Below are 27366 nucleotides of genomic sequence, written 5' to 3' on the forward strand. Positions count from 1 at the left end.
TTACAGTGCTCAAGGCACATGTACCATCACAGAAGAAAGATGGTCCCTTAAGACCAATAAGGCCACTAATTAAGTCACAAATGAAGGATAAGAATGAGGTGCAATTCCAAACACATCAATTTTGTCACACGAATAGTGATTCTGTTGCAATGAATCATCAAAATATTGTCTGTCAACATGAAGGGATATTTATCTGTCAGCAAATTAGGTCTTAGACTTGTATATCTGGCAAGATTTGTAAGGAAACCGCTATTCCCTCATTAATTATTTTATTGATTGGCTGTTTTAGTTGATTTCAGCTGATTTTTGATAAAGTTTTTCTTTCAGTTTGCAACAATGTAGACAACCAGTGGAAACAGTCTATCCTTAGACCAGTGGCAAATTCTGCATGTGCAATCTGGAATCGCATGATGTTTTCCATTAAAGCTTGAAACAGTGTCCTCCGCCACAGAAAAGTAGAAAACTGCTGCTTGACATTGATTTACGACCTTTAATATTTTTCCCTATGCCGCAGCGTTTGCCACCCTCTCTTTGCAGAGGTTATTGTTTCAAAATATATGCAATTTCACAAAGCAATTGCATAATTCAGACACCAAAAGGCAATATTTTGAAAAATAAAACACTTGTTTTGTATTTTTTAACACAAGGTATATTATCAGAACAAGCAATTCTGTGACTGACTGCTGACAAAACAAGTAAACATTACTGCTTCTTTTGGTCTTTGGTTTTCATAGGTTTATGATGGTCAAGATAGTTCCTCAAGACTCCTGGGCAATTTTACAAAAAATGACATGTCTGATGTCACCCTCAACAGCACGTCCAACCATCTCTGGATGGATTTTACCAGCAATGGTACCGGTACCAGCAAAGGATTCAAGCTGTCGTATAGTAGTAAGTTAAATGAAACGCCAATAAGGCTCCATCCATTAATCGCACACAAATTCTTTAGAAACAGCACCAGTAGTGCACAAATATAGCTTTATTAATAAAGTAACTCTTCTGAATGAATCTTATGAACTAGTGGTATTCACCTGTGTTTGGGTGAATTCTCTTGCTTCTCCAATTTTCCCTCCAAACGTGTTTTCCTTGCCTGTCACTCAATATAAAGTCACAATCAATATACTGACACTGTCAGTTAGTAAAAAAAAGATCATATTTACTGTAAACACTGACAAATCTAGCTTTCACTTTGATTAAAAATGAATGGTGGTTTCAGGAGGGTTTGAAATAGATTTTCAGCTCAATTTATTGAATTGTCACCACTGTGAGACATTAATTTGATGCCTGACTGCTGACAGTTTTGACAAAATAATCATATTTTGCACATCCCGCATGCACTACATGCAGTAGCCATTTTGCTTTCTGTTTTTGCTAACTATTAAAAGCACCTACTTAAACTGTGGAAAATGATCTAAAATTTCCCAAACAAACTTTTTTGTATCATTTAATTATCAAGGTTTATCAAAATTACCTTTCATGCAGTGTGTCATGTAGCAGTATGTGAACATAAACTTTCTGCAAAGTAGTGAAGCCGAAAGTTCACAATATATAAAGTTATTGTCTATCAAAAAAAAAAAAGAGTCGACTCGCAATCGCCTAAACGAGTTGTTAGGAATTCGATTCTTAATCTGTCATGGCTGGCCGTCATGAAGTAACACATTTGCATAATGTCCGCCCATGGGCTGTCATTCGCGCTGTATGCGGTAGACCAATCACAAAGCACTGTGCCATCTGACCAATCACAGCAGTGAGTGCTCACGGAAAGGAGGGTTTTAGAGAGACTGATTCTTCGAACTGCTTCGCACGAGTCGTTTAGGAATCATTTAGAAATGAGGTAAAATTAAAGCTATTTTTTGAGAAAACTAAACTGTTTTTTGACCTTGGATGCATGTAAACCTGTTTTAGGAGACTCATAAAACAATATTAGCAACCTTAAAAATGGCATAATAGGGCACTTTAAATAAATAAATAAAATGATTATTATTATTATTACACTCACGCGCACATTCTGACAGCAAATGCGTAAAAATCAAATACTACTACTCTAATCACAAGAAAGAACGTGTAGAAACAAAGACAGTAAAGGCACAGCATGTGCAAGATATTACGGTTTTAATTGCTGGTCAGAGACAGTCTGATAATATCCTCATTATCCACTCCTCATTATTTCCTCGTTAAGACTACCACCATCTTCCCAGCCAAAAGAAGGAGAACAGGAAATGTATTAAAAGGCAGCTCTGCTGGTTTATTGTTTTCAGATGACACATTTTTTTTGAAAAGGCTTTAGCTTAAAATGTTCCTGCATTGGAAATGTGCTTTAACCAATCAAGTAGAATGGACGGCATGTTTGAAAGGGTGATTTCTGAGTTGAGCATATGCTGTGCTGGTATTAATTTGAGGTGGGCTCCTGGGGGCTGCATAGGTAATTGTTGTGAGCAGGTGTAGCTTTTATTGCACCACCTTTATGTCATTATTAAGCAAGAGGCTGATCCAGCCTGCCAGGGGGCTGATTTTAGGTGGCCAGATGTCTTTTTTTACCGTTCAAATTGGTTTACCTTGATCCTGCCTCTCTACAGGTTTTGACCTTGTCAAATGTGAGGAGCCGGGGACACCTAATTATGGCTACAAAATCCAAGACGATGGCCATTTTGCGGATACATACGTTTTATACAGTTGCAATCCTGGATACACGCTGCATGGAAGCAGCACGCTGACGTGCCTCAGTGGAGACCGTAGAGTGTGGGACAAACCACTTCCATCTTGTATTGGTGAGTTTACAACATCAGCAACTACATAAATGAATTCACTTTGATGATATAAAGACCTGGCCTAGACCATAATCTGTACCCATCTAAAGCTGTTTCATATCGAGTGATGGCTTTGCTGTACTTTGCAAGAGATTGCTTCTTTTCACATTTGATCTTTCTAGTGAAGGTTTTCTCTTTGCTATTAAATGTTTGTCAGGGAGGGGCTTGAGTTCCTATCCCTTATGAAAACCTGTCAAAGGTTCTCTTAATTGGTTGTCAACATTTGTCATCACTTCTAAATCTTCAGTGAAAAGCAGGTGAAAAAAACTAAACAAAAAAATAAAAATCAGTGTACTGGAAAGGATGGGCATCAAAACAACCCTTAAATACCTAAAATATATTCTGATACAAATGCTATGAAATTTAGACTTGTAAATGAAAATTGAAGGCTTAGTTATGTAAAATAATAATATATTCAGTTACAAGTGCCATGGAATTTAGACTTAAAAACATAATATAAAATAAAATGATTGTCAAATCACCTCAAAATGATTCAATCTAATGGATCAGGAAAGTTTTACAGTGTTTGGTGATAAACAGGCAAATGGCGGTGTTTCTTTCTGTCTAGTGTTATGCAGTTTAGCCCAAGGGGCCTTTAGTTCTCTTTTACCCTACCATATATTTTGGCTTGGATTTATATATTTTTGGGTTGATGATAAAGTTCAGCAGTTGCACCATTCTTTGCCCTTTCCAACTCATGTAACAGGTTGTAATCCAAGAGAGATCAGCAAATGGGACTTAAGCAAAGGGAATTCCATTAACTATTCATAGATTAATTTACGTTGCAGTGCTCAAGGCACATGTACCATCACAGAAGAAAAGTGATGAAGTTTGATCATGTTTCCCAAAGCTGATATTATATTCAGTATCTCTTAACCAGACAGATATTGCTTGCGCCTGGTAAGAGACAACCTGGTAAGAGACAACATTCCCATTGATGATTTGTAAGATTTGGATAGTCAGATGACTTTAGACAAACATTGCAGTGGAAGTTGGCCTTTTTTAACTTTTATGCAAACGCTGCACATATTTATGCAACTATAAATTGCACTACGAATTTATATAAAAAACTAGATGTTTTTTGCAAATGGATGAGTTGGAACAGATATTGAAGAAGGAGAGCTAGACATAGAATCTATGAGTAGAGCTAGAAGATGACAATAATAAGAAAATGATCATAGTAAAGAATTAGTACAGTAACTGTCCAAATATGACCTTAAGTATCATGTACCCTACTGTGATGTACAAATACCTTGATTGACATTAAGTGAGGACCTGTATATCAAGTAACCAGCTATTATCAGCTGATATATCACTGTACCATGGTTTATTGTGTGATGGAAAGATCACGTCATCAGATCAGAATAGTTGTAGGAAGTAGTATAGTAGTTACAGTAGTAGTTAATGGCTAATCAAAGTTATCAAAAAGCATAATACTTTTCTTACTACACAAAACAGCTCCACAATGAATGCATCACATATTACATATTCATGATATCAAATAATGTATTAAGGAATTTTTTTTATAGTATTGTACTCTGTGACTTCCTGGAAGTATGGACATTTTCTACAACGGGGTGGTATACTGAGCGTGAACCGAATGCAAGAGTGTATTCATACTGTAATTCTGATGAAGAGAACGTCCTTGCGAGACTCAGCTTTAGTAATTGCATGTGAGACCCATGAGCAAATAAAGTGCTTTGGGGAATGGAATGGAGAGATGCTCTCTAACTGTGGTTAGGATGAGGTAAATGATTACTCTGTTGGCCCAGCGCTGTATACTTAAGATAGACGCATTACAGTCTTTACCGAGCTGTACTCATTCCTTAATTAAACCTTCTTGGGTAAGAAGCAGTTTGAAAGAATGGTGTGGAAAATTGAGAATATTGCCTTGAGCCAACATTGTGCTGTATGCATTTATTTGAATTAGTCGACATATTAAACCAATTTTCTATTTTCTCTGCAAGCTACATTATATACATAATGGCTAAAAATACCCCTAGCATACTATAATTTAACTTCAATGCAGCTTCATTTAAATGTTTATATTTGGACTATAATTTAATGCTAAAAATCTAAACAGTCTAAAAATCCCCCTTTGCTTACACTGCTTCATGGTTTGCATTAAATATGTAACCTTCAACTATGATGTAATCTTATATTTGCCTTCTTCTTAGATTTATATGCTGAATTATTATTTTTGTCATAATTCATTTTATAGTAAACTAAAACTTGATTTATTGTCTTGTTGCTACAAGCACTGATATTTCCTTCTGGAAACGCAAATCTAGTTAAAGACCTAAATTCTTGTGTGTGTGTGTGTGTGTGTGTGTGTGTAGCCGAGTGCGGAGGACACATTAGCGACGCCACATCTGGACGGATTCTGTCTCCTGGTTACCCGGCCCCCTATGACAACAACCTTCACTGCACCTGGTCCATTGAGGCGGACACAGGCAAAACCATCAGGTATGAAAACCGCTGCTTGCAAACCATGTTATGTTTTTACCATCCCTCCTTTAATTTCCATATAATTCCAATACAACCTATAAAGGAGCATGGTGATTGCATTTCACCCCGCTGTGTGGCCTACCACTGGCTGGCATCTGTTCCTACAAGTGCATTACCGTTACACAGAGGGGGAGGGTTAGTGAAAGGGCAAAGAGAATAGAGACACAAAAAGCGATAAGCCAGTTAAGCCTTCAAAAATGGAGCAAAACTCAGGTAAGCCAATTCGGTTGATCCGTTTAAGGAAAATATGGCTTATAAGAGCAGATAAAAGCAGGCCTTGTAAGAGTGGGATGTAATCCATACCATTGGGCTTGAGTCATGCCATTTGCGTTCTGCAGGTGTTTAAACTATTTCTATGCATGCAGGGTCCAGAATGAACACTCGCCAAGCACCGAATGCCAGTAAAAATTGAATTTGGCGAGCAGAGTATGTGAGTGGAGTGGAGCAACAGCAATTTCCCCTCCGCGCTCAAAGCGTCTGTAATCACTCTGCTACAACTCCACTCCATCTCTCGCTCACAGGTGAAAGACACCCCTCTGTGACTACTCTCCATAGCATACATTTGCACAGTAATTGCATTTTTTTAAACATCAGCTAGGCTCAAGATGTATTAAGTGAAATCATGTTTGCGTAATTCCGTACAGTTGCAAGGGTGTTGCATTAGTATGATGACATGGTTGTTCGCATTTGTGACTGCACTGAGAGGACAGACTGATGTTTTACCCTGCTTCAGATTTTATTTTCATGTTAAAGGGATTTTTTTTTTTTATTGGTAACATTTAACTTAAGTTAGTGAAATGCATCTATGTAAACAATATATATTAAACAATTTACTAATAAATAATGTGTAATTAAGCTGTTTGTTGATAATATATTTCTTGTATTTGTATGCAAGAAAAGTTATTGTCATACCTAATGTTATATAGGTTCATAATACAATTCCACTGCTGGTGAATGAAATGTCACTTATGTGGAGATATTTGAATGAATAACGCTGTGTTTGTGGAGAGCAGAACGCGTGGTTGTCCACCCACACAACCCACAGAGACAGTCATTGTTGTGACTAAAGTTGGTCAGTGCTGTGTTTACATGCCAGCTGCAGTGCTGTGCTCGACTCGAGGAGGTCAGACTACAGCCCTGTTGATTGTAAATAATAGAAATCCCAGTGGCTCAGTATAGGAATAAATATATTCTGAAGGCCTTTTGGTTTGATCAGTTCAGTGCTGAGGAAATTATGTTTTGTATGCATTTAGTAAGTATTGGCAAAGATGATCCCGACATATTAATGAGGTCAAATTTTGCTTAGTCTTTTAAAATACAAGGTTGTATTATATAACATTCAGCATTTAAACCTGCTTCTTCTGTGAAACAACGTTTTAAAGCTAGCCTGTGCAACTTTTTTTTCTCAAAAAACTAAATGTTATTTATAAGAGAGTCTTTACTCTTTATCCAAATACACTTTGATAAACTTATAATAATCATTTAGATTTTAAAGATGTCAAAATGCATTTCACAGGAAATTGCTGCTTATGTCATATCCGTACACAAAGAAAATGTTTATTTGTCATAACGAATGAGGAAAATTGATGATGATGATGATGCTCATTCAAAATGGTAAACTCGGGAGTCACCTGTTGTAAAAACATCAAAAACAATAATGTTATTCAATTGTCCATCCACTCTGTTAAGATCTATATCTGTGCCTCGAATTCAAGGAGCAATGTTCTTCAGCAAGATGCATGCAGTTTTATTTCTAAACTAAAGAGCCGTAAGTTACATAGTTTACTGTAGCTTAATTATATTTTAATTTGCAGATGCTTTGTGTTTATTATTATGCATGTAATATTTTTTTTATGTCTTTGAAAGAAAATATAGCTACATTGAACATTCTCACTATTTTTTACCTTCTCAGCCTCCACTTCATAGTCTTTGACACGGAAGTGGACCATGACATTCTGAAGGTTTGGGATGGACCAGCGGAGATTGGCATTCTGCTGAAAGAGTGGAGTGGATCGCTTTTACCCGAGGACACTCACAGTACCTTCAACATCCTCACGCTTCAGTTTGACAGCGATTACTTCATTAGCAAGTCTGGTTTCTCCATCCAGTTCTCTAGTATGTATCAGCTTCTCCGTGACTGTGTTCAGAACAACATACTAGCATATTACTTTTAGTATATATCTTTGCAGTATGCATACTGTATACTGTATGCAGCTTTTCAATACGCATGGCAACTGGATGTGCAGTACAACCTAGCATGCTGCATGGAATACTCCATTCTACAATGCACTGCGCTCACCTTGATTTTCTATAACTAGTGTTAGTAATGTTCTATCAGCATACCATTCTTTGTTGTTCTTTTTTTATTTTAGATTGAAACTACTAAATAATTGTATTTCCAAGAAGATAAGTCTGTCATCTAAATGCAATGGCAGGCAGTGTAGTGTATAGTGTATGCTGTGCAACACGCAGTAAGTAGTAAGCTACTGATATAACGAAGCATTTCTCTCTTGTTAATTTCCTCACATCTCTCTTCTCTTGTTATACATTGTTTATGTATTTTTAAGTGGTTATGGGGCATATTTTTGTTAAGAGAGCAGAAACTGTTGCATATTTTATTTGACTTTTTGACAGTAATATGAAATGATTGATGAAATATAATTAAATTAAAATCTCCATAAACATGAGTTTAACACCATTGCATATGTGAGCTGCTGTGCGACTTGGCATATTTAGTCAAGAGCAGAGGTCCGTTTTCTCATGAATAAGTGATTTTCCGCTCTATCTTATGTCTCACTGGTCCACAGCTGATTCAAAATGTATCTTTTTATTTCAGCTACAGTTGCCACGACCTGCAACGACCCAGGGACCCCTCAAAATGGGACACGCTACGGAGACAGCAGAGAGCCTGGCGACACCATTTCCTTTCAGTGTGACCCTGGGTACCAGATTCAAGGAGTGTCTGAAATCACTTGCGTTCAGCTCAACAGCCGATTTTTCTGGCAGCCGGACCCACCCACCTGCATCGGTGAGATCTGACTTTTCCTTACTGGAAAGCTCCTTACAGAGTAAAAAATGGATACGCTGTTAAATTACATTACTTCATTTTAAAAGTGAAATATTAATATAAATTATATCTGTCAATAAAATACATTGATTTAGAGTGATTTATTACAGAGACAAACAACCAAGCGACAGTACTTTATAAATCCAAATGACACAACAAAACCACTGATTGTTTGCTTGTTTGTGTGTTTTTTCATTGGAATGGTCCAACATTTTTACACATTTTATATGATAATATAGTTTTCTCTGAAGTACATTAGATTTTAAAGGTCCCATGGCATGACAATTTCACTTTATGAGGTTTTTTTTAACATTAATATGAGTTCCCCTAGCCTGACTATGGTCCCCCAGTGGCTAGAAATGGCGATAGGTGTAAACCGAGCCCTGGGTATCCTGCTTCGCCTTTGAGAAAATGAAAGCTCAGATGGCCCGATCTGGAATCTTCCCTTTATGTCATCATACGGGGAAAGGTTACCTCCCCTTTCTCTGCTTTGCCCACCCATGAGAAAATGAGCTACGACCGTGCGAGGCGAGCGAGAGACATCATGACTTGCAAACGAGCGAAGCATTGTTTTTTGGCACTTCAGATCTGTTCTACTCTATGAACTGTCACATACTGTAATACAACAACTGAATGCCCATTAAAGCTGTTCACATTTACATATTTTCTGTTGTCATACATAAAACAAGCATAAATAGTAAACACGACCCATTAATAATAGATGTTAACCCTGAATCACTCTCACTATACTCCTTAAATCCTGATTTATAATTATAACATCGTCTGATAAAATCAATATACATCTAACTTACACTAAAAAGCGACTATATGCAGTGGTTTTGGCTACATTACTGTTTTGCGTCTGAGTTATAAACTATGCGCATATTAACAGACAAATTACATTCATATTTAAAAGTCCAAACAGTCAGTAAGTGACAAGTGCTTGGAAACGCTGTTTTGTAAATGATTTATTGATGAGTCTGCTGCTTTAAGGCAAACTGAAAGCGCTGCTTCTCTGCCGCTCGCTGCTCAGAACAGACGCCGAGAGAGGCGACACTGCACCGGGAGAGAGACCTCGCGCTCGCGGGGCAGTACTGGAGACATCTTCCAACTGAATGATAGGTTTTTTTTTTTTTTTTTTTTTTAAAGTCGCTAGGTTTGTTAGTATGTACCCATTATGGGAAAAAAGGCGCCAAAAGGGTCTGAAAGTTACTAAATATTGTTCTAAAGTCGCGCTCGTGTGTGTGAGTCGCAGGAGCTGATGGCAGCGGGCGGTGGACTATCGAAATAAAGTGTTACCTTTTTTTCCAACACAATGAAGCAGTAAGGTATAGTGAGAATTCCCGGACATTTAAATTCTGAACCGCCACAATACGTACCTGAACCAACGTAATATAAATGCAGCAATATCACCCAACTATCCCCAACCCTACCCACCAGGAAAAGAAACATCGCCACAAGGCAAGCGTGCATTTCCAATGAGCCTGGGTTGGTGGTGACTACACTCCATCATGCTAGAAGGAAACCTGAACACAGCAAAGTACAGAAATGTCCTTAAAGTGGTCATATGATGTTGCTAAAAAGAACATTATTTTGTGTATTTGGTGTAATGCAATGTGTTTACGTGGTTCGAAGTTCAAAAAACACATTATTTTCCACATACTGTACATTATTGTTGCTCCTCTATGCTCCGCCTTTCTGAAACTCATCAATTTTCACAAAGCTCATCATTCTGAGAAGCTAGGTGTGCTCTGATTGGCCAGCTATCCAGGGTGTTGTGACTGGCCGAATACCTCAAGCGTGTGATGGAAATGTTACACCCCCTTACCATATTGTGATGCCGTGTCCCGGCACGACGACACAAAAACAATAAAACTCATTATAAACGAGGCATTTGTTGCATTCAGTGAGGACATAATTACTGATTATAATGACTCATACAGTCTTTTAATTAAATATTAATATCGTGTTCACATTGTAGTGTTCACATTGTAGGCTACTCTCTTCCAGGTTCAGGAAACAGTCCTCCATAAAATGCGCTGCACACACTCTAATATTTGCGTTGTACTGTTCTGGAAGAGTATTGTAAATATAACTTAACCACTGATTTCTAGTTGTGTACTCATTTGGAAGGGCATGTTTGAATGAGCCGTTTTAGGGGGACGTGGCCGAGTCTTAACTTTTATAAAGAATATCTCTTTGGGTTTGAGACTTTAATCTTTGCAACTTTACAGATCTTATATATGCATAAACGCCTTCTTACACTCCAAAGACAAAGGTAAACATGAAATCGAATCATATGACCCCTTTAATGAAAACCTGATCCAAAGCGCTCAGATGGGACTGAGCGTTCACCTTCTGGACTATAAGCACACAGCCATGACAATGCAAGAGTGGCTTAGGTATGACCATGTGAATGTCCTTGAGAGACTCAGCCATGGCACTGCCCAAACTTACACCCAGTCAAATATAATAATATCCAACCTGAGAGAACTGAATACTTTCGCAAGGCAATGTATATCAAAATTTAAAACCATCACTGTACCATTGTACCACCACAGAGCTGTCTTACCCACTGCATTACAAAGTTGCTTTTATATTATTATCATGACCTTCTCTCAGACCTCCAGTGTTTTTCTGCTTCTTTCTCTCTCTTTTTTTTTCAGTCAGGCCGTATGCTCTGCACCTTCTAAGCATGTTAAAGAATACCTTTTTTCTCCAGCTATTGACTTTTTTGATGTCATGCTTTGCCAGTTACCATGAAATTTTACAAGGTCCTCTCAGGTTCAGGAAGCAAAAATCCCATTCATCTTCTCCGTAGAGTAATTGATTTTTAATGATAATATTTAAACCATTCGAGGCAGACTTAGCATGAACGCAAAAGTTGTTAGAGGATGATAAATACTTTTGTACCTTCATTAAACAAAAAAAGAAAAATTACTGAACATTACTTAATAATTCTGTACCTTTAATATTTTGTTATACATTTCTGATCTATCTTATTTTACATATTGGTCAATAACCTGGCCAGTAGTTTTATAGTATATTGACTTTTTTTTCAGTCTTTTGCATTACTTCATGGGGCATAGTTTATTCTGTCATAAAATACATCAAGTACACAGTTTTTATAGCAGTGTTTGCTCCGTACCAAATTTTTAATCTTGTGATCTCAGAGCTCATTTATTTGGTTCATGGCTTAGAAAAATTGTTTTAGATGCTTAGAGAAATACTTCCAGAACTAAAGCCAGCAAAAAAAAATGCAGGTCCTATTATTGCCCCTGCTGCTCAGTGCCAAACATGAAGTGTATATATATATATATATATTTTTTTTTTTTTTATTTTTTTATTTTTATTTTTTTTTTACTTTTTCGGGCAGTGTAGTCAGTATATCAATGATTGTTTCTCTGAACAAGACATCCCCGTCACATCTACAATTCTCTTAGATGGTTGGGTAATAAAGTCCTGCCCAATCTCCTTTACAATGCATCTTAGTTTTATTTATTGATTATTATCATTTAATGTTGTGGGGTGTAGTTGTCCTGCTATATTAACTGATAATGAGCTCAGAGTAATCATCCTATAATCAGGCTGCTGTAACATTGTTTATTTTTACTGTGTTGAAGGATCACTTTAAATAATCTCTCGTCCTCACTCTCCTTGTTATGACAGCTACCTGCGGGGGCAATGTGACAGGGCCTGCTGGGGTAATTCTATCACCCAACTATCCCCAACCCTACCCACCAGGAAAAGAGTGTGACTGGCGGATAAAAGTCAACCCTGACTTTGTCATCGCTTTAATCTTCAAAAGGTAATGTGCTCATACAGCCCTGAGTGCCTCTCACTCTCATGACACCCGAAGGGGTGTAACATCTCTTACAGGATTATTTGCTATTCACAAGTGCATTTTTAAACTCCAGTTTCTATAAATTGAAGTGTATTTGAACATATTTAGCCTAATTTTAATTGTGAAATGGGGTTGTGAATTGAGAAATTGAGAATTTTAAACAAGTTTATTGTGCTACATACATATACTGTAAGATTCAGAACTCAGACCTTCCTCATTAGTCCAAAAATTGCTTTTATTAAAACCATGCTGCTAAAACAAGTCATTTTGTAATTCCTCCTTTTATTACACAATAGAGATTAATACACAAGACTCCATGCACAGACACATAACAACGCCTGCTTCTTCATCATTGTCTCTTTGGCCTATCCATGAACCGACAGGATAAAAATGTCAAAAGGCATCACTGGACTAAAAATAGCTTAACCAGACACTAATCGACACAGACTTTGCAAATAAACTTTTTAAAGAAAAATATAGAACTGACAGTAATGTCACAACATATAGGTAACTATTTTAATTCTAATGCCTAATCATACTGAAATTGAAAAATAATACTCCCTTTATAATCACTGGAGCTGTTTGTCACTTCACTTCAGCGCTGACTGAGTTCTGTACTCTCGCCAAAAATCCCATTATAATCAATGCCGCTGTCTACACTACTCATTGAATCTCATATTCAAATTGTGTTTGCATTGTGTTGATTGTGTTGTTTATAATGAAAGCACTTGTGAGAGTGCAAATGTTTTTTTTTTTATTTGTAAATTATGACCGTTTTTAATGTAAAAAATCATACTAATTATATCAGTGCACCTCAGGAAACATTATTAAAACAAACAAATAAATAATATAATAATAATGTAGTTCACAACCCCTTTAATAAACAAACACTCAGAAGAGTGTGCCAGGTACATATGTGGTATTTCTTGACAAATCAATATATCATTGCCAGATTACATTTACAGTTAATATTTCATTTTGTTTAATAAATAAACTTTAACTTTATCATTTTGGGGCACTTAATTTCAGAGAATACTTTAATAAGTTACCCTAAAGTCTTCAAAATGGAACCAGACTCCACGGAGCAGGTTTAGAAGATGAAAACCTGAAACAGAATTGCTAAGAAGCTAATGATTTTTTTTTTTTTTGACTTAGGGGTGGAAATGCCTCAGTGGTGAAACACATTATGAATTCAAATCACTGCAGTCTATTATGAGTGTCATGTATCTCAGCCCTTGCACACAAATCCACAATCACAATCATCAACTCAGATACTTGAATCTTTAGAATGATTATAACTCTGATTGCTTATGTTTCACTCAGCCAAAACGATCAGGACTTCATGGACTTCCATTATAATTACAAAACAGACCAACTAGAAAGAAGGATTTACTTCTGGAAAATAGTGGGCTTTCTGATGAAGCAGGTTAAGCAAGAGTGCATGGGTTGAACACTTTCTGGATTAACATCCTTGCTTATTAAAAACATTTATCAAATAAATAATAAAACATAGTTTCTCTAAATTATTATATGCTTTAATATATCAATACATAATATTAGAAAGCAATATTTATTTACATATTTTTTACTGAAACATTTTAATTCATGAAAAATGCCATACAGTTAAATCTAAGCACGCCTTGGTTAAGCATCTTAAGCTTTCTCGTTGGGACACCTGCACATGACCTTCTAATGCAGAAGACTGACATCCAAAATTTAACATACAGTATGTTTGCATTTGGAAGGGTGTTGTCAAATTTATATAAAGTCAATTATTTTACTACATCATTGAGACCTTATAACATTCTCTAAATCTTTCTCCATTTGTTGTGCAGTTTTAACATGGAGCCCAGCTATGACTTCCTCCATATCTATGAGGGTGAGGACTCCAACGGACCCCTGATCATCAGTCTGCAGGGCAACCAGGTTCCTGAGCGCATCGAAAGCAGTGGAAACAGCCTTTTTCTGGCCTTCCGCAGTGATGCCTCCCTGGGGATGTCTGGTTTTGCTATCGAATATAAAGGCAAGTTTCACCTTGCAGGTGTATGGTTTTTCCCTTGAGGGCAGGGCTGGGAAAACAAGTGAAGCACAACAGTGTTCACATTCAGATTATATTTAAGGGGTGAGTGTCATGAAAACTTGTCCAGGTCACATGTTAAAACAAAACAAAACTAAACAAGACTTAGTGCTGCCCAGGACAGATTTTTTGCATTGTGACATTTAAACACACATGGTCCTTGAATTCTCCTTGACCTCTCCTTGTTCTGAATTATTTTTATTTGTTTCATTATTAATCACACATTATATTAATGCACATGAAATTTGAGATAATCAGAATGATACAATAGGGAGGAAATATGCTTAATTGCCATTAAAGTGCAAAATATCTTAGCGATCTTAGCAACTTACAATTTCTTTGTTTTTTGTTTTTCTATAAAAGCCCAGAACGTCAGATAGTTTTGACTGCTATGTCAGTTAAAAGCTGATGGACCCTGCAGTAATTAGATTTGCTTTCGTCTTAAATGAGTAACAATGGATTTTTGTCTTTTATGTGGACTGTAAGGCTGGTAAAATATTTGAAGAATATGTAAGAACTGTGTCTTGGATGGAATTAGGTTCAGCATGACAATAGCTCATGTTGAGCATCCCTTTTATAACTTACAAATTCAAGTAAGAATTAATCAATACTGTAACACCCATTAACCACTGACCCTGATGACCAGATAAGGATTCTAGCGTTTTGCAACTATTTTCTGCTCACCCTAAGATGAGAGGCTGAGAGAGCTCTGACATGTTAAAAGCACAAACTGGATTTTTATATATTTGAGATGATGATATTAAAGACCTGCTAAATTACAATTGGAGGGCTTTGTGGCTTTTAGCCCATGTCTATTAGATTTTATTAGTATGCTGGTATTTTCCTAAATTTGACTTCTAAATAAGTCTTTCTCTTCCAGTAAACTGAACGTCTCGGTTACGTATGTAATCCTCGTTGCCTGAAGGAGGGAACGGAGACGTCACGTCATTGACCGATGAATTGGGATCTTGCTTAGAGAGACCAATCCACTTCGAGTGTAACTAAATGAGCCAATGCACATTGGCATGCGATTATTGCATCCAGCTGTCGCTAATCACAGCATGAATATAAGAAGGCAGCAGGTGCAGCGCATATTCAGCTGCGTCCGAAGACGCTATGGGAACGCCATCAGCGTGACCGACGCTCTGAATATTATCTACAACCAGTTTAATGGATGGGCGAGGCGTCACGGGCGGGGTGACGTCACGACCAGGAAGTATATAAGCATGTGCGGCAGAGCCGGCGTCAGCTTTCTGTCATTCAGCAAGCGCTCTGTGTGTTGTCAGTCTGATTTTTTGTCTTGTGAGTCTTATTTAGTGTTGTCTGTCCTAAAAAGATGCCTAAAGCAAAGGCCAAGACAATGGGCGATCCCAGATCACGTTTCAGGTTGTGTGTTAGTCCCTGCTCTCGCTACATCACGAGTGGGGACACACACAACCTGTGCGTGGTCTGCCTGGGTGCGGAGCATGCGGCGTCGGCTCTCGAGGGAGCCGATTGCCCGCACTGTGAGCGGCTCTCGCTGCGCACACTCCGCACCCGGAGGGCTCTCTTTGAGGAGGGAGCCTTCGTGAGCGCCCCACGCGGTACTGGTCCCGCTGCTGCCGAGGCAGAGCGGCGGCTGCACTCGTGGGGCTCACAGGCTGATCTGGCTGGCGAGAGTGAGACGGGCATGTCCCTATCTCCTCCCGTATCCGCCAGATCTGGTGTCCCGTCTCTCAGGGAAGCGGTTCCTTCCCCCCGAGATGAGGACTCAGCGCTTCGTCTCTCTTCCTCCGAGGAGGTTGACATGACGAGCGTTGACGAGGTTTCGCCGCCTCTCTCGCCCCAATATGAGGAGTTACTAGAGGTGGTGACTCGGGCAGTGGCCAAGCTCGACATCAGTTGGCCCCCCGAGAAAGCAACTGAAAGCAACTGAAAGCAACCAACAGCTTGCTGGACGAGCGCTTTCTGCGCTCGCGGCCACCACCTCTACGCAGGAGCCTTCCGTTTTTCCCCGATCTCCACACCGAGGTGTCGAGATCGTGGGTTAAACCTTATTCATTCCGCCCTTTCGTTCCCGCTTCTGATTACTACTGTAATGTGCGGGAATTGGATGGGCGTGTATACAGGGCGATGCCCCGGATCGAACAGACACTTGCGAGCTATCTGTCTCCGTCCGCGGCGTCGTCCTTGAAGGCTCCCACTCTGCCCACTAAGCCTCTGCGCACCACATCATCATTAGTGGGCTGGGGGTATGCGGCAGCAGGACAGGCTGGTGCGTGTCTGCACACTATGGCAGTGTTGCAGGCGTACCAGGCTGAACTGCTGAAGGAGTTAGATGAGTTCGGGGATATCAGAGCTGATGATATTCTAGAGCTCAGGAGGACCGCCGATTTGGCTCTCCGCGCCACCAAGGAGTCGGCCCGCGCTATTGGCCGCTCCATGTCAGCTTTGGTGGCAGCGGAGAGACATTTGTGGCTGACCCTGTCCGACATCAAAAAGAAGGACAGGGTCTGCCTCCTGGACGCCCCGCTGCAGCCTTCTGGCCTGTTCGGCGATGCTGTGAGCACCGTCGTCGACAGGTTTCAGGAGGCTCGTAAGCAAGCGGAGGCGTTCCGGCGGTTCCTCCCCCGTCGCTCTCTAACTCTGGAGGCTGCTGGGCAGGAGCAGCCTCCTCCGCATACCAGCTCCTCACATAGGGCTGCGCAGAAAGAGGGACTTCGAGGCCGAAGGCAGACCTGAGGGATGTCTTGTCGGCCAAGAGGTCCTCGACGAAAAAGCCCTGATGGGTGAGCCCCAGGACTTCGGAGGGCGGCCCCTACTGGGGTGGAGCGGCTTACATCGCGGCACACGGTGACCGTCTCCCCTCGGTGCCCTCCGGGGATTTGTCTGTCAACCCTGCAGTTCCAGGGCACAGCAGGTCCCAGCGAGTGGTACTCTCAGGTTCTTCCGTCTGTGATTTCAGCGGGCCTGAGAAACTCGCCTCAGCCGCCAGATCATGCGTCTCCTGCCGGTGCGCTGCAGCGAGGCAGCGGTCTGGCCGCTTCTCTGACACCAGAGGTCTGTCTCGAGAGACTGATTCCCTTAGTAGATCGTTTGGCAGCTTGGCAGCGGCTGCCGAATGTGTCTCCTTGGGTCCTGCGGACGGTAGAGGCTGGCTATTCCATCCAGTTCGATGGGCCACCTCCGCTGTTCAACGGGGTTTGCGTGACTACGGTCCGCCCCGAGCAGACTCTGGTCTTGGAACAGGAAGTCGGTACTTTGCTGAGAAAGGAAGCCATCGAGTTGGTTCCACCTCACGAGGTCCACACCGGCTTCTACAGTCGGTACTTCATTGTTCCAAAGAAGGATGGGGGGCTGAGGCCCATACTGGATTTGCGTCTCTTGAACCGCTCAGTCAGTTCGCTGAAGTTCAAGATGTTGACGGTCAATCAGATCGTGTCTCAAATCAGGTCCGAGGACTGGTTTGTCACGATAGACCTCAAAGACGCCTATTTCCATGTGTCCATCCTTCCTGCTCACAGGAAGTTCCTGAGGTTCGCCTTCGGGGGCAAAGCGTACCAGTATCGGGTTCTTCCCTTCGGCCTAGCACTCTCACCCCGCACTTTCACCAAGTGTGTGGATGCGGCTCTGGTCCCGTTGCGACTGCAGGGCATCCGCATACTAAACTATATCGACGATTGGTTGATTCTCGCTCAATCAGAGCGGTTGGCAGTTCGGCATCGAGATGTCGTTCTTGCCCACATGAAAGACTTGGGGTTAAGACTAAACGCCAAGAAGAGTGTGCTTTCTCCAGCTCAGAGAACCACTTATCTAGGCGTAGTGTGGGATTCGACCACGATGCAGGCGCGGTTATCCCCTACTCGGATCGAGTCGATCCTCACGGCAGTCAAGAGAGTGCGAGAGGGCCAGCCATTCACTGTCAAGCAGTTTCAGAGGCTGCTTGGGCTCATGGCAGCTGCGTCCAGCGTGATTCCTTCTGGCCTGCTGTACATGAGGCCCCTACAGTGGTGGCTCAAGAACAAGGGGGTCTCCCTGAGGGGAGACTTGCGCCGCGCTGTCAAAGTGTCACAGCGCTGCATCCGTGCCTTAGACATGTGGAGGAAACCCTGGTTCTTGTCTCAGGGCCCGGTGCTGGGAGCTCCTTGTCGCTGCGTCTCGCTAGCGACGGACGCTTCCCTCACCGGTTGGGGTGCGGTCATGAGTGGCTCCTTGTGTGGTCCCAGGGCAAGTTCCTATCACTGAGAGCTGTGCACATTCCTGGGCATCTCAATGTGGGAGCAGACGTCCTGTCGAGACAGGGGCCGAGGCCCGGGGAATGTATGCTTCACCCCGAGGTGGTGAAGCAGATTTGGAAGGTTTTTGGCCAGGCACAGGTGGACCTCTGTGCGACTCGGGAGTCAGCGCAATGTCCCCTCTGGTTCTCTCTAGCTCCTCCAGCCCCTCTGACGCTATGGTACCACGCCTTTATTGGTGGCCAGTCAGTGGGCAGACACCCCCTGGTTACACGTTTCCTCCGCGGTGCGCTGAGGCTGCCTGTACGACACCGTGCCCCCACGTGGGACCTGGCTGTGGTACTGGAGGCTCTGTGCAGAGCACCTTTTGAGCCTCTCGAGGAGATAACAGATAGACTCCTCACCATCAAGACCGTCTTCTTGTTGGCCATCACCTCTCTGAGGAGGGTGAGTGACCTTCAGGCCCTGTCTGTGGCCCCTTCGTATATTGACTTTGCGCCCGGTTCGGCGAAAGTCTTTCTCTACCCCCGAGCGGGGTACGTACCGAAGGTCCCGACGGTCGTACCACAGCCGGTCGTACTCCAGGCCTTCTGTCCTCCTCCCTTCAGGGAGCCCGACCAGGAAAGGCACAACTGTATGTGTCCAGTGCAAGCAACCAGGAGAAAGTCGGACCAACTGCTCGTGTGCTTTGGTCCGCCTAAGAGGGGTCTTCCGGCTTCGAAGCCCACTCTTAGTAGGTGGATTGTGGATGCCATCAATCTGGCGTACGAGGCCTCTGAGCGTCCCCCGCCGTTGGGAGTCAGAGCGCACTCGACCCAAGGTGTGGCGGCCTCCAAGGCCTTCTGCGCAGGTGTCTCAGTCCAAGACATCTGCAACGCTGCGGGATGGTCCACGCCCCTGACGTTTGCCAGGTTCTATAATCTCGACATCAGAGCCACTCCAGGCTCTTCCGTCCTCTCAGCCTGACACCAGGCAGGGACTTGTCAGTCTGGCAGCGTTGGTATGGCATTCCCATAGCGTCTTCGGACGCAGCTCGACGTTCCTGGAAGGGAACGACCCAGGTTACGTATGTAACCCAGGTTACAACGAGAGCTGCTTCCCGAGCCACACCATGACTTTGAAGCTGACGCCGGCTCTGCCGCACGTGCTTATATACTTCCTGGTCGTGACGTCACCCCGCCCGTGACGCCTCGCCCATCCATTAGACTGGTTGTAGATAATCTTCAGAGCGCCGGTCACGCTGATGGCGTTCCCATAGCGCTTCGGACGCAGCTCTCGTTCCTTTCAGGGAACCTGGGTTACATACGTAACCTGGGTCGTTTTCGCTGAGGAGCCGAGCCGGTGACCCGGCCGCTCAGCGGTGGTACAGCAGCCGTGGCGACGGGACGTGACGTCTCTGTTCCCTCCTTCAGGGAACGAGGGTTACATACGTAACCGAGACGTTCCCTATCAGTCGGTCACTCCGAGTCACGTCGGTGACTGACGAATTGGGATCCCTACCAAAGGGCCACGGATACTTCCCCTGCCAGTGTCCTGTGGAAGCCTCCTGCGCCCCTATTTTTTGGCGCAGGTCAGGGCTTAGCACAGAAGACCAGTTACTGTTGCTACAGTACTACCCACTCAGTAAGACTGGATAACACTGGGAAAACGTACCCGTTCCACTTGGAACCAGACGCTGCGGAAGCCCACCCTTCCTGAAGGAGGTTCAGGAGCACTTACGCATATGAATCAACCGTTTAGGCGCATATGGAAAATTTAGAGGAGATAGAAGCCTCTTGGACAATGGCAGAACATCTGCCGGGGAAACACGGGCTCTAGGCTATACCGTGGACTTTACACATATGGGATCCAATTAGGCCTTACATATGGAACCCAGCCCTCTACCGGTTCTCACGGATTCATCAAGCAAGGGCCTAGCGTCAGATGCTCCTCCACGTCTGACTGCCGAGGGAGTGGAGGAGCTCGACAGGGTCTACCGTACGGACTCTCTGGAGCAGTTTTAACAAGCCGACCCGAAACCGGAGCCTCTCAGTGCTTCTACCCGTTTGAGGTGAGAACACAGGAGGAACCCGGCTCCACACGCAGGCTATAGAACCTGGCGAACGTGTTAGGGGTCGCCCAGCCCGCAGCTCTACAAATATCTGCCAGCGAAGCGCCTCGAGTCATCGCCCAGGAAGATGCAACACTTCTGCAGGCTCACCACCTGATCCCTGAATAGAGTAGTGGGAACCTTGGGCACATAGCCAGGCCGGGGCCTCAGGATTACCTGGGAGTCAGCCTGCCCAAACTCTAGGCACGAGTCGTCGACCAAAAATGCGTGCAGGTCCCCTACCCTCTTGATGGAGGCCAATGCAAGCAGGAGCAGAGTCTTCATTGAAAGAAACTTCAGCTCAACTGTCTGTAAAGCCTCAAATGGACCCTGCTGTAGTGCTTTGAGCACTAGAGACAGGTCCCAAGAGGGTATAGAGGGGGGCCGTGGAGGATTTAACCTTCTTGCCCCCCTAAGTAACCTGACGACCAAGTCATGCTTACCCACTGACTTCCCTTCCACGGGGTCGTGGTTGGCAGCAATCGCAGCCACATAGACTTTAAGCGTGGAGGGAGACAGCCTTCGCTCCAACCCCTGCTGCAAAAAGGACAGCACGACTCTGATCGGACACTTCCGGGGGTCTTCTCGGTGAGAAGAACACCACTCGACGAACAGGTTCCACTTCAAGGCGTAAGCATGTCTCGTAGACGGCGCTCTTGCCGAAGTGATGGTATCAACTACCTCTTGGGGTAGGTCACCTAGAACCTCCGCGTCCCGTCCAGGGACCAGACATGAAGTTTCCAGAGGTCTGGATGCGGGTGCCACAAGGTGCCCCGTCTCTGAGTCAGTAAATCCCTCCTCAGAGGAATCCGCCAAGGAGGGGCTGTCACGAGGAGCATCAGTTCTGGAAATCAAGTCCGAGTGGGCTAGTACAGCGCAACGAGCAGGACCTGCTCCTCGTCCTCCCTGATCTTGCACAGTGTCTGTGCGAGAAGGCTCACTGGGGGAAATGCATACTTGAGAAGGCCAGCTGTGTGCCAGTGTGTCCGAGCCGAGTGTTCCCTCGGTCAGGGAGTAAAACAACTGGCAATGAGAGGTCTCTAGAGACGCAAACAGGTCTACCTGAGCGGACCCGAAACGTCTCCAAATCAGCTGGACCGCCTGGGGATGGAGTCTCCACTCTCCGGGGAGCGCAGCTCGTGACAGCTCGTCGGCTGCCCGGTTGAGCAAGCCCGGAATATGAATGGCACGAAGCGACCTCAGATGCTTCTGACTCCAGAGGAGGAGGTGGCGGGCGAGTTGTGACATGCGACGGGAGCGTAGACCACCTTGTCGGTTGATGTACGCAACGGTCGCAGTGTTGTCCATGCGGACCAGTACATGCTTGCCCCGTAAGTGCCTCCTGAGATGGATCAAGGCCAGGCGTACTGCTAGCAACTCTAGGCAATTGATGTGCCAGCGCAGTTGGGGGCCCATCCAAACTCCCGACACTGCAAGCCCATCGAACGTGGCACCCCAGCCGGTGGTGGAGGCATCTGTGTAAACCACGGCACCCAGAGACCGTACAAGCGGACCAGCGGGACCACCAACGTACCCACGGTGGGGCAGCGAGGTGGAACACAGGAACACGGCCTGTGGCGGACCAAAGGGGTCTGAGTGTGCGGTGCACGCTTACCTGGTTCCGTGGTTTGGCAGAGGGTGCGTGAGTACGGCCTTTGATGACGCTCTTGAACCGCCCACTGCTGCCAGCTGGTGAAGAGGAGGTTAGTCCGTCCGTGACTCTCCATGCCCTCTTGGGACCCAGAGGCCGAGACAACCGCTTCTTGTCGAGATTTTTGAAACAAGAGAATCTCCACCCGGCCCTCCTCCAGGGGAGGCGCATCCGCCACCTCCCGAAGCAGTCCTCTTTCTCTGGGTCGCCCGTCCCGGGGCCTCTTGCTCTTCCGCTCACCGCCAGGTTTGACGGGTGCCAGGAGGGGCGGAGCGGCCTGCCTACACCCAACTCAACGGCACCGCTTCTGGAGGCTGCTGTGGATGCGGTGCAGGAGCGGGGACGGACGCAGGTGCCGTCCTCGGCGACAAGCAGGCTGGGGCGCTGCACCGGCGGACGGGTGGAGGCAGCAGCTGCCCGCCGGGGCAGGACATGTTGGATCGCCTCAGCCTGCTCCGGAGCAGCCGAGAACCTCTGGGCCATGTTCTTGACTGCGTCGCCGAAGAGGCCAGTCTGGGACACAAGGCCCTTGAGGAACCGATACTTTGTCGGCATCCCCATGTCGACCAAACACAGCCAGGGGTGAATGGTTGATTGACACGTCTTACTTTAGTCCTGCCCTGAGTGAGCTGTTATTGTTGCCATTGTTTTGATGCCGGAGCGATTGTAGACAAGATTGTCTCCTAAGTGATTGAGGTGTTTTGTTGTTGGATGTTATAATGAATATAGCATTTATCGTCATTTACTCCCGACATCTGAACCACTGAAGACGCAGTGGAGTACGTTTGTTTTTGAAGATAATGCGCCTCCAATGTACCTAAATGCATCTATGTTCGCACGAATCATTCGTGATTCAGTATGTTGTTTTTTTATTATTTGTTTTATTAATTTAGCAAATCGCCTTTCCTAATAATGTGCTAGTTAGCAAGTTTGATGATGAATGTGGCTAAAGTTTTCAATCTCTCAGAGAAGGGGGTGACCCAATACTTTTGGCAATATAGTGTATATATACACTATATTGCCAAAAGTATTGGGTCACCCCCTTCTAATGAACAGGTTTGACTAGTTTGACTACTTTAGTAACAACAATGCTTTTAGGAAATGCACCCAGTACAATGGCACAAGCAATTCCAAAATCTGGCGGCATTGTTAAAGGGGTCATCGGATGTCCATTTTCCACAAGTTGATATGATTCTTTAGAATCTTAATGAAAAGTCTATAACATATTTTGTACTTTGGTTAAAATTTCTCAATGGTAGTGTAAAACATATACATACATATATATATATATATATATATATATATATATATATATATATATTGTAAGGATTAGCCGTTATTTTAATTTAGCTTTTAGGGAATCTATTCTTAAGATTCGATATTGATATGATATCAATCAAAACTTATGTTATTATAATTTCTAAGGTTTTAACGACTCGTCCAGCGAATCGTTAAATTCAGTATATCTTTAACAATTTCGTTTATCTTATTCGTGGCCAACGATAAAACAAACCAAATAGTACTTTATCAAAATTCATGAGCATAGGTAACGCGATCTTTGGCAAATAGTTTAAGACTTGAAAATCACATAGCACCAGACACAAGATTTCTTAATAAATCAAAGTTTATTTGCTACTCTACAACAATACTAAGCTAAAATAACACAAAACATAATACGTACACACACAAACACACGCTGCAGGCAATGAATTGTTTTGATTTGAAGAGAGTTTAAGGTTCTAATGCTCGTTTTTAAGAATGCTCTAACTTCAACCTGAGGGAGTTACACGCAAGAAATTTACTATCTTTACTCTTAAAGATGAATGCAACCAGTTTCCAGCAGAATTATGGAGAATTAATGTTTTGTTCCTTTCCTGGTTGAGGGAACCCCGGGTGCGAATTGGCTGCTGAAGTGTCGTTGCGTGATGTCACTGGGGATGCCCACTTGCAATTGGTTGGTTTCTCTGTGACGTGTTTAGAGTTCTTTCGACGTCAGGTGGTAAAGTTTCTTTGGTCAGAACTTTGAAGGCGTGTGTGGATCCTCGCCAGATGGTATATGGCTGAGAGCGCTTAACAGCACGATCAGATGAGGAGCCGAAGTTTCAAACAGGTCAGCGCACGAGCAAGCAGCAAGCAACAGCTGGGCGTCTGTCTTTAACGGGCTGATTTGGGATCCACCCACGGGCGACTGACCCGCACGGCTTCTTTCTGTGCATACATTATATGCTCAGTTATTTTGTCACATGAAGAAACTATTGAAAGCAGATTTCTATACATGTTGTAATCATACATTATGATGTTAAAATAGAATTTTCATCCACACCAAATTATTGCTGACGCAACTAGCTTTCATTCAAAATCAAACACCAAGTATTTTGCATACCCAAAGTACATATATCAATTTGATCTATTACGCGGTTAAGGCATAGATGATCCTAAATTCTAAATAATCACACCAAGCATATGAAACACATAAAATAAACACATAACCTCAATATATATTGTCTATATATATATATATATATATATATATATATGTTGCTTTTGGTAGCAGCAACAATTATTATGTCTTTCGGAACACCCATAAAGGTCCGATCTTCTTTGTTCTGCCAATAAGAAGAAAAGGCGTGTTTCTCTGCTGGGGAGAAACGGGAGGTCATGGGAATGTCACTCCGGATAGAGATCTGGTGATTTTCTTAGCTCGGTCGTCTGTTGTAAAACCATCATTGAATTACTGCGTTAAACGATCAGGACATATCAGGGAGGGTCTGTGCTGGAGCCTTTCCTGATGCCACATGCTTTGTACTGTTGATTATGCGACTTTTATTTATTGTAAACCGGTCAGGAACAACATTGAAGGTTCTGTTCTAAATCCATTTCAGATGTTCCCTTAAATTTATCCTGGGTTTTAGAGGTCTCCTGAGATGAGGAGATTTAGGGCAGGAAATTGGATATATATATATATATATATATATATATATATATATATATATATATACAGGGCCTAAAACTAACTTTTTGCCACACCTGCCAATGGCCGGTGACGTGATAAAGTTTACCGGCCAAATCATTTTTTTACTAGCCGTGAAACTCTTTTGGCAAAAACAGGCAGCAATTACTACTACAATGACTAAACATTACAATGTTTTTAATTTGTCCTGCTACTGGTGTCTCTATTAAATGCACTGTTCCTCAATTTTACCTATTAATTATAGTCATTACAGTATAATTTAAAGCCATTCATTTTAACATTTAATAGGCTCTGAAATATATATCAACTTTTAATTTAAGTGATTTTAAAACAATCTTCACATAAACCAGTGGTTCTCAAACTTCTAACACCAAGTACCACCTCAGAAAATGTTTGGCTTTCCAAGTACCACCATTATGACCGACATTAAAATACAGTATAGCACTATGCACAGTTAAAAAAACAAAAACAAAAGAAAAACCCAGTCAGTTTTATTCCTAATAAGAATATTTATTATTGTCAGCCAATTAAAACATTGTAAATACACAGCTTGAACATTAACACTCCACCATGCTTACTTCCAGGTAAATAAAAAACTTAATTATTAAATTAAAATATATTGTACCTAAAAGTTAAATAAAAACTGTACTGTAATTGAATGTAAAAAAAACTGTACTTAAAGATTAAATGAAAATGTATTGTACTTAACATTTAAGTACTGTAACTTAATTTTTATTTAACTTTTAAGTAGCAATACATTTTCATTTAATCTTTATTTAACCCTCTAAGCGCCATACTTCATGAAATAGGCTGTAGTTCCTAATATGGTGTAATATCTAATTTGTATTCCCTTCCACTAGATGGCAGACAGGTAGTACTTCGATTCTAGACCAAAATTGTTTGTGGAAATAGCAGAGCAAGTGAGCTATGATGTTTCGTGTCGTGACACAGTATCGTGCCATTTAAGTGGAAGCAATTAAATTCATAGCGTGTGAGTAAATTGTGATATTTGTGAGAGAAAATCGCCAAATGGTTAATAAAAAGTTGTAAATGTCGAAATGGAAATGTCGATCGGCCGTCTAATGATCGTGCTTCTCCTGGAACATCTTTTCCATGCAGTGGTGCCGCCGCGCAAGGCGCGATCGTTCACAAAGCACAAAAAAGTGATTATTTCAACACTTTGCCCAACGGGAATGGGGCTGGCAGGGGTGGACGTGGTCTTAGTGTCCATAAGAGAGCTGTTGCTCTCTGATAATCGGCCAGATTGCGCCGTTCGTTCTGATTGCGCGTGCTCAAAGGGCCGCCGGCAGACAGTACAGGTCAATTTGGGGTAGATCTGTGCACTGTGCCATGCATTGAGAGGTACCATACTCTCAAGAACTATAAACTGTGTCACCTAGATACCTGATTGGGCAGATAGCTGGTCAACTGCTCAAAACATAGGCACATGCATTTTACTATGGCACAGAAATATAGTAATAATTTACTACTTTCTCCTGTTTTACTGTTGATTTTCTCTTTTCCTGATCATTTGGAGTGAGGATAAAAAGCCAAAAAAAAAAAAAAAAACATGCAAATAAGTTCAAACATCCATTCAATATCTATTATTTCCTGAATATTACTGGTGAACTGATCAAAAAGTAGGCTACTGTTCACATGCTACTATATAGAATAGTAATGTAGTGATAATTTAGTACTTTCTCCTGTTTTATTGTTGGTTTCCTCTTTTCTGATCATTTGGAATGAGGATAAAAAAAAAAAAATTGAACCAATTCAATATCTACTATTTCCTGAATATTATGAAATTCAAGAGGGCCGATGACGTCATAATATGCAAATTAGATGAGTATATTTACATAACATAAACTATAAATTGTATATGCATAAACTATACAGATTAATCTTTATTCAAGCCACAAAATCAGAGAATTAATCAGAGACAGTCCAAGGATTTCTCTTTTTCTTTTGTTCTTTGATTTACATCAATGACATACTTCACCAGGTGTCACTTTAAATCAGCACTGTCTCTTTAAAACCTGATGCACGATGCAGATCTGTCACATCCTATTTTCTCCAAACTGTTTATGGTCATTTAAGACTTTATAACTCATTTAAGACTATGTTTACGAGGTAACTCG

The 27366-nt window shown here is 42.5% G+C and overlaps 1 protein-coding gene across 2 annotated transcripts in view; it reads left to right on the forward strand.

Moving 5' to 3' along the window:
• The window catches only part of LOC306884010 (CUB and sushi domain-containing protein 1-like), a gene marked incomplete at its 3' end in the record, with an annotated part of 521846 nt that overhangs the window by 367750 nt on the left and 126730 nt on the right, over positions 1-27366 (forward strand). For both annotated transcript variants that reach the window (XM_079439599.1, XM_079439600.1), the window contains 7 exons: positions 735-891; positions 2577-2768; positions 5147-5273; positions 7228-7430; positions 8152-8343; positions 12052-12190; positions 14062-14249. In XM_079439599.1, coding sequence (XP_079295725.1) covers positions 735-891; positions 2577-2768; positions 5147-5273; positions 7228-7430; positions 8152-8343; positions 12052-12190; positions 14062-14249 — 1198 coding nt within the window. The remainder of the gene's footprint in view (positions 1-734; positions 892-2576; positions 2769-5146; positions 5274-7227; positions 7431-8151; positions 8344-12051; positions 12191-14061; positions 14250-27366) is intronic.

The sequence above is a fragment of the Barbus barbus genome, assembly GCF_936440315.1.
Source record: "Barbus barbus genome assembly, chromosome: 18".
Classification (NCBI taxonomy): Eukaryota; Metazoa; Chordata; class Actinopteri; order Cypriniformes; family Cyprinidae; genus Barbus; species Barbus barbus.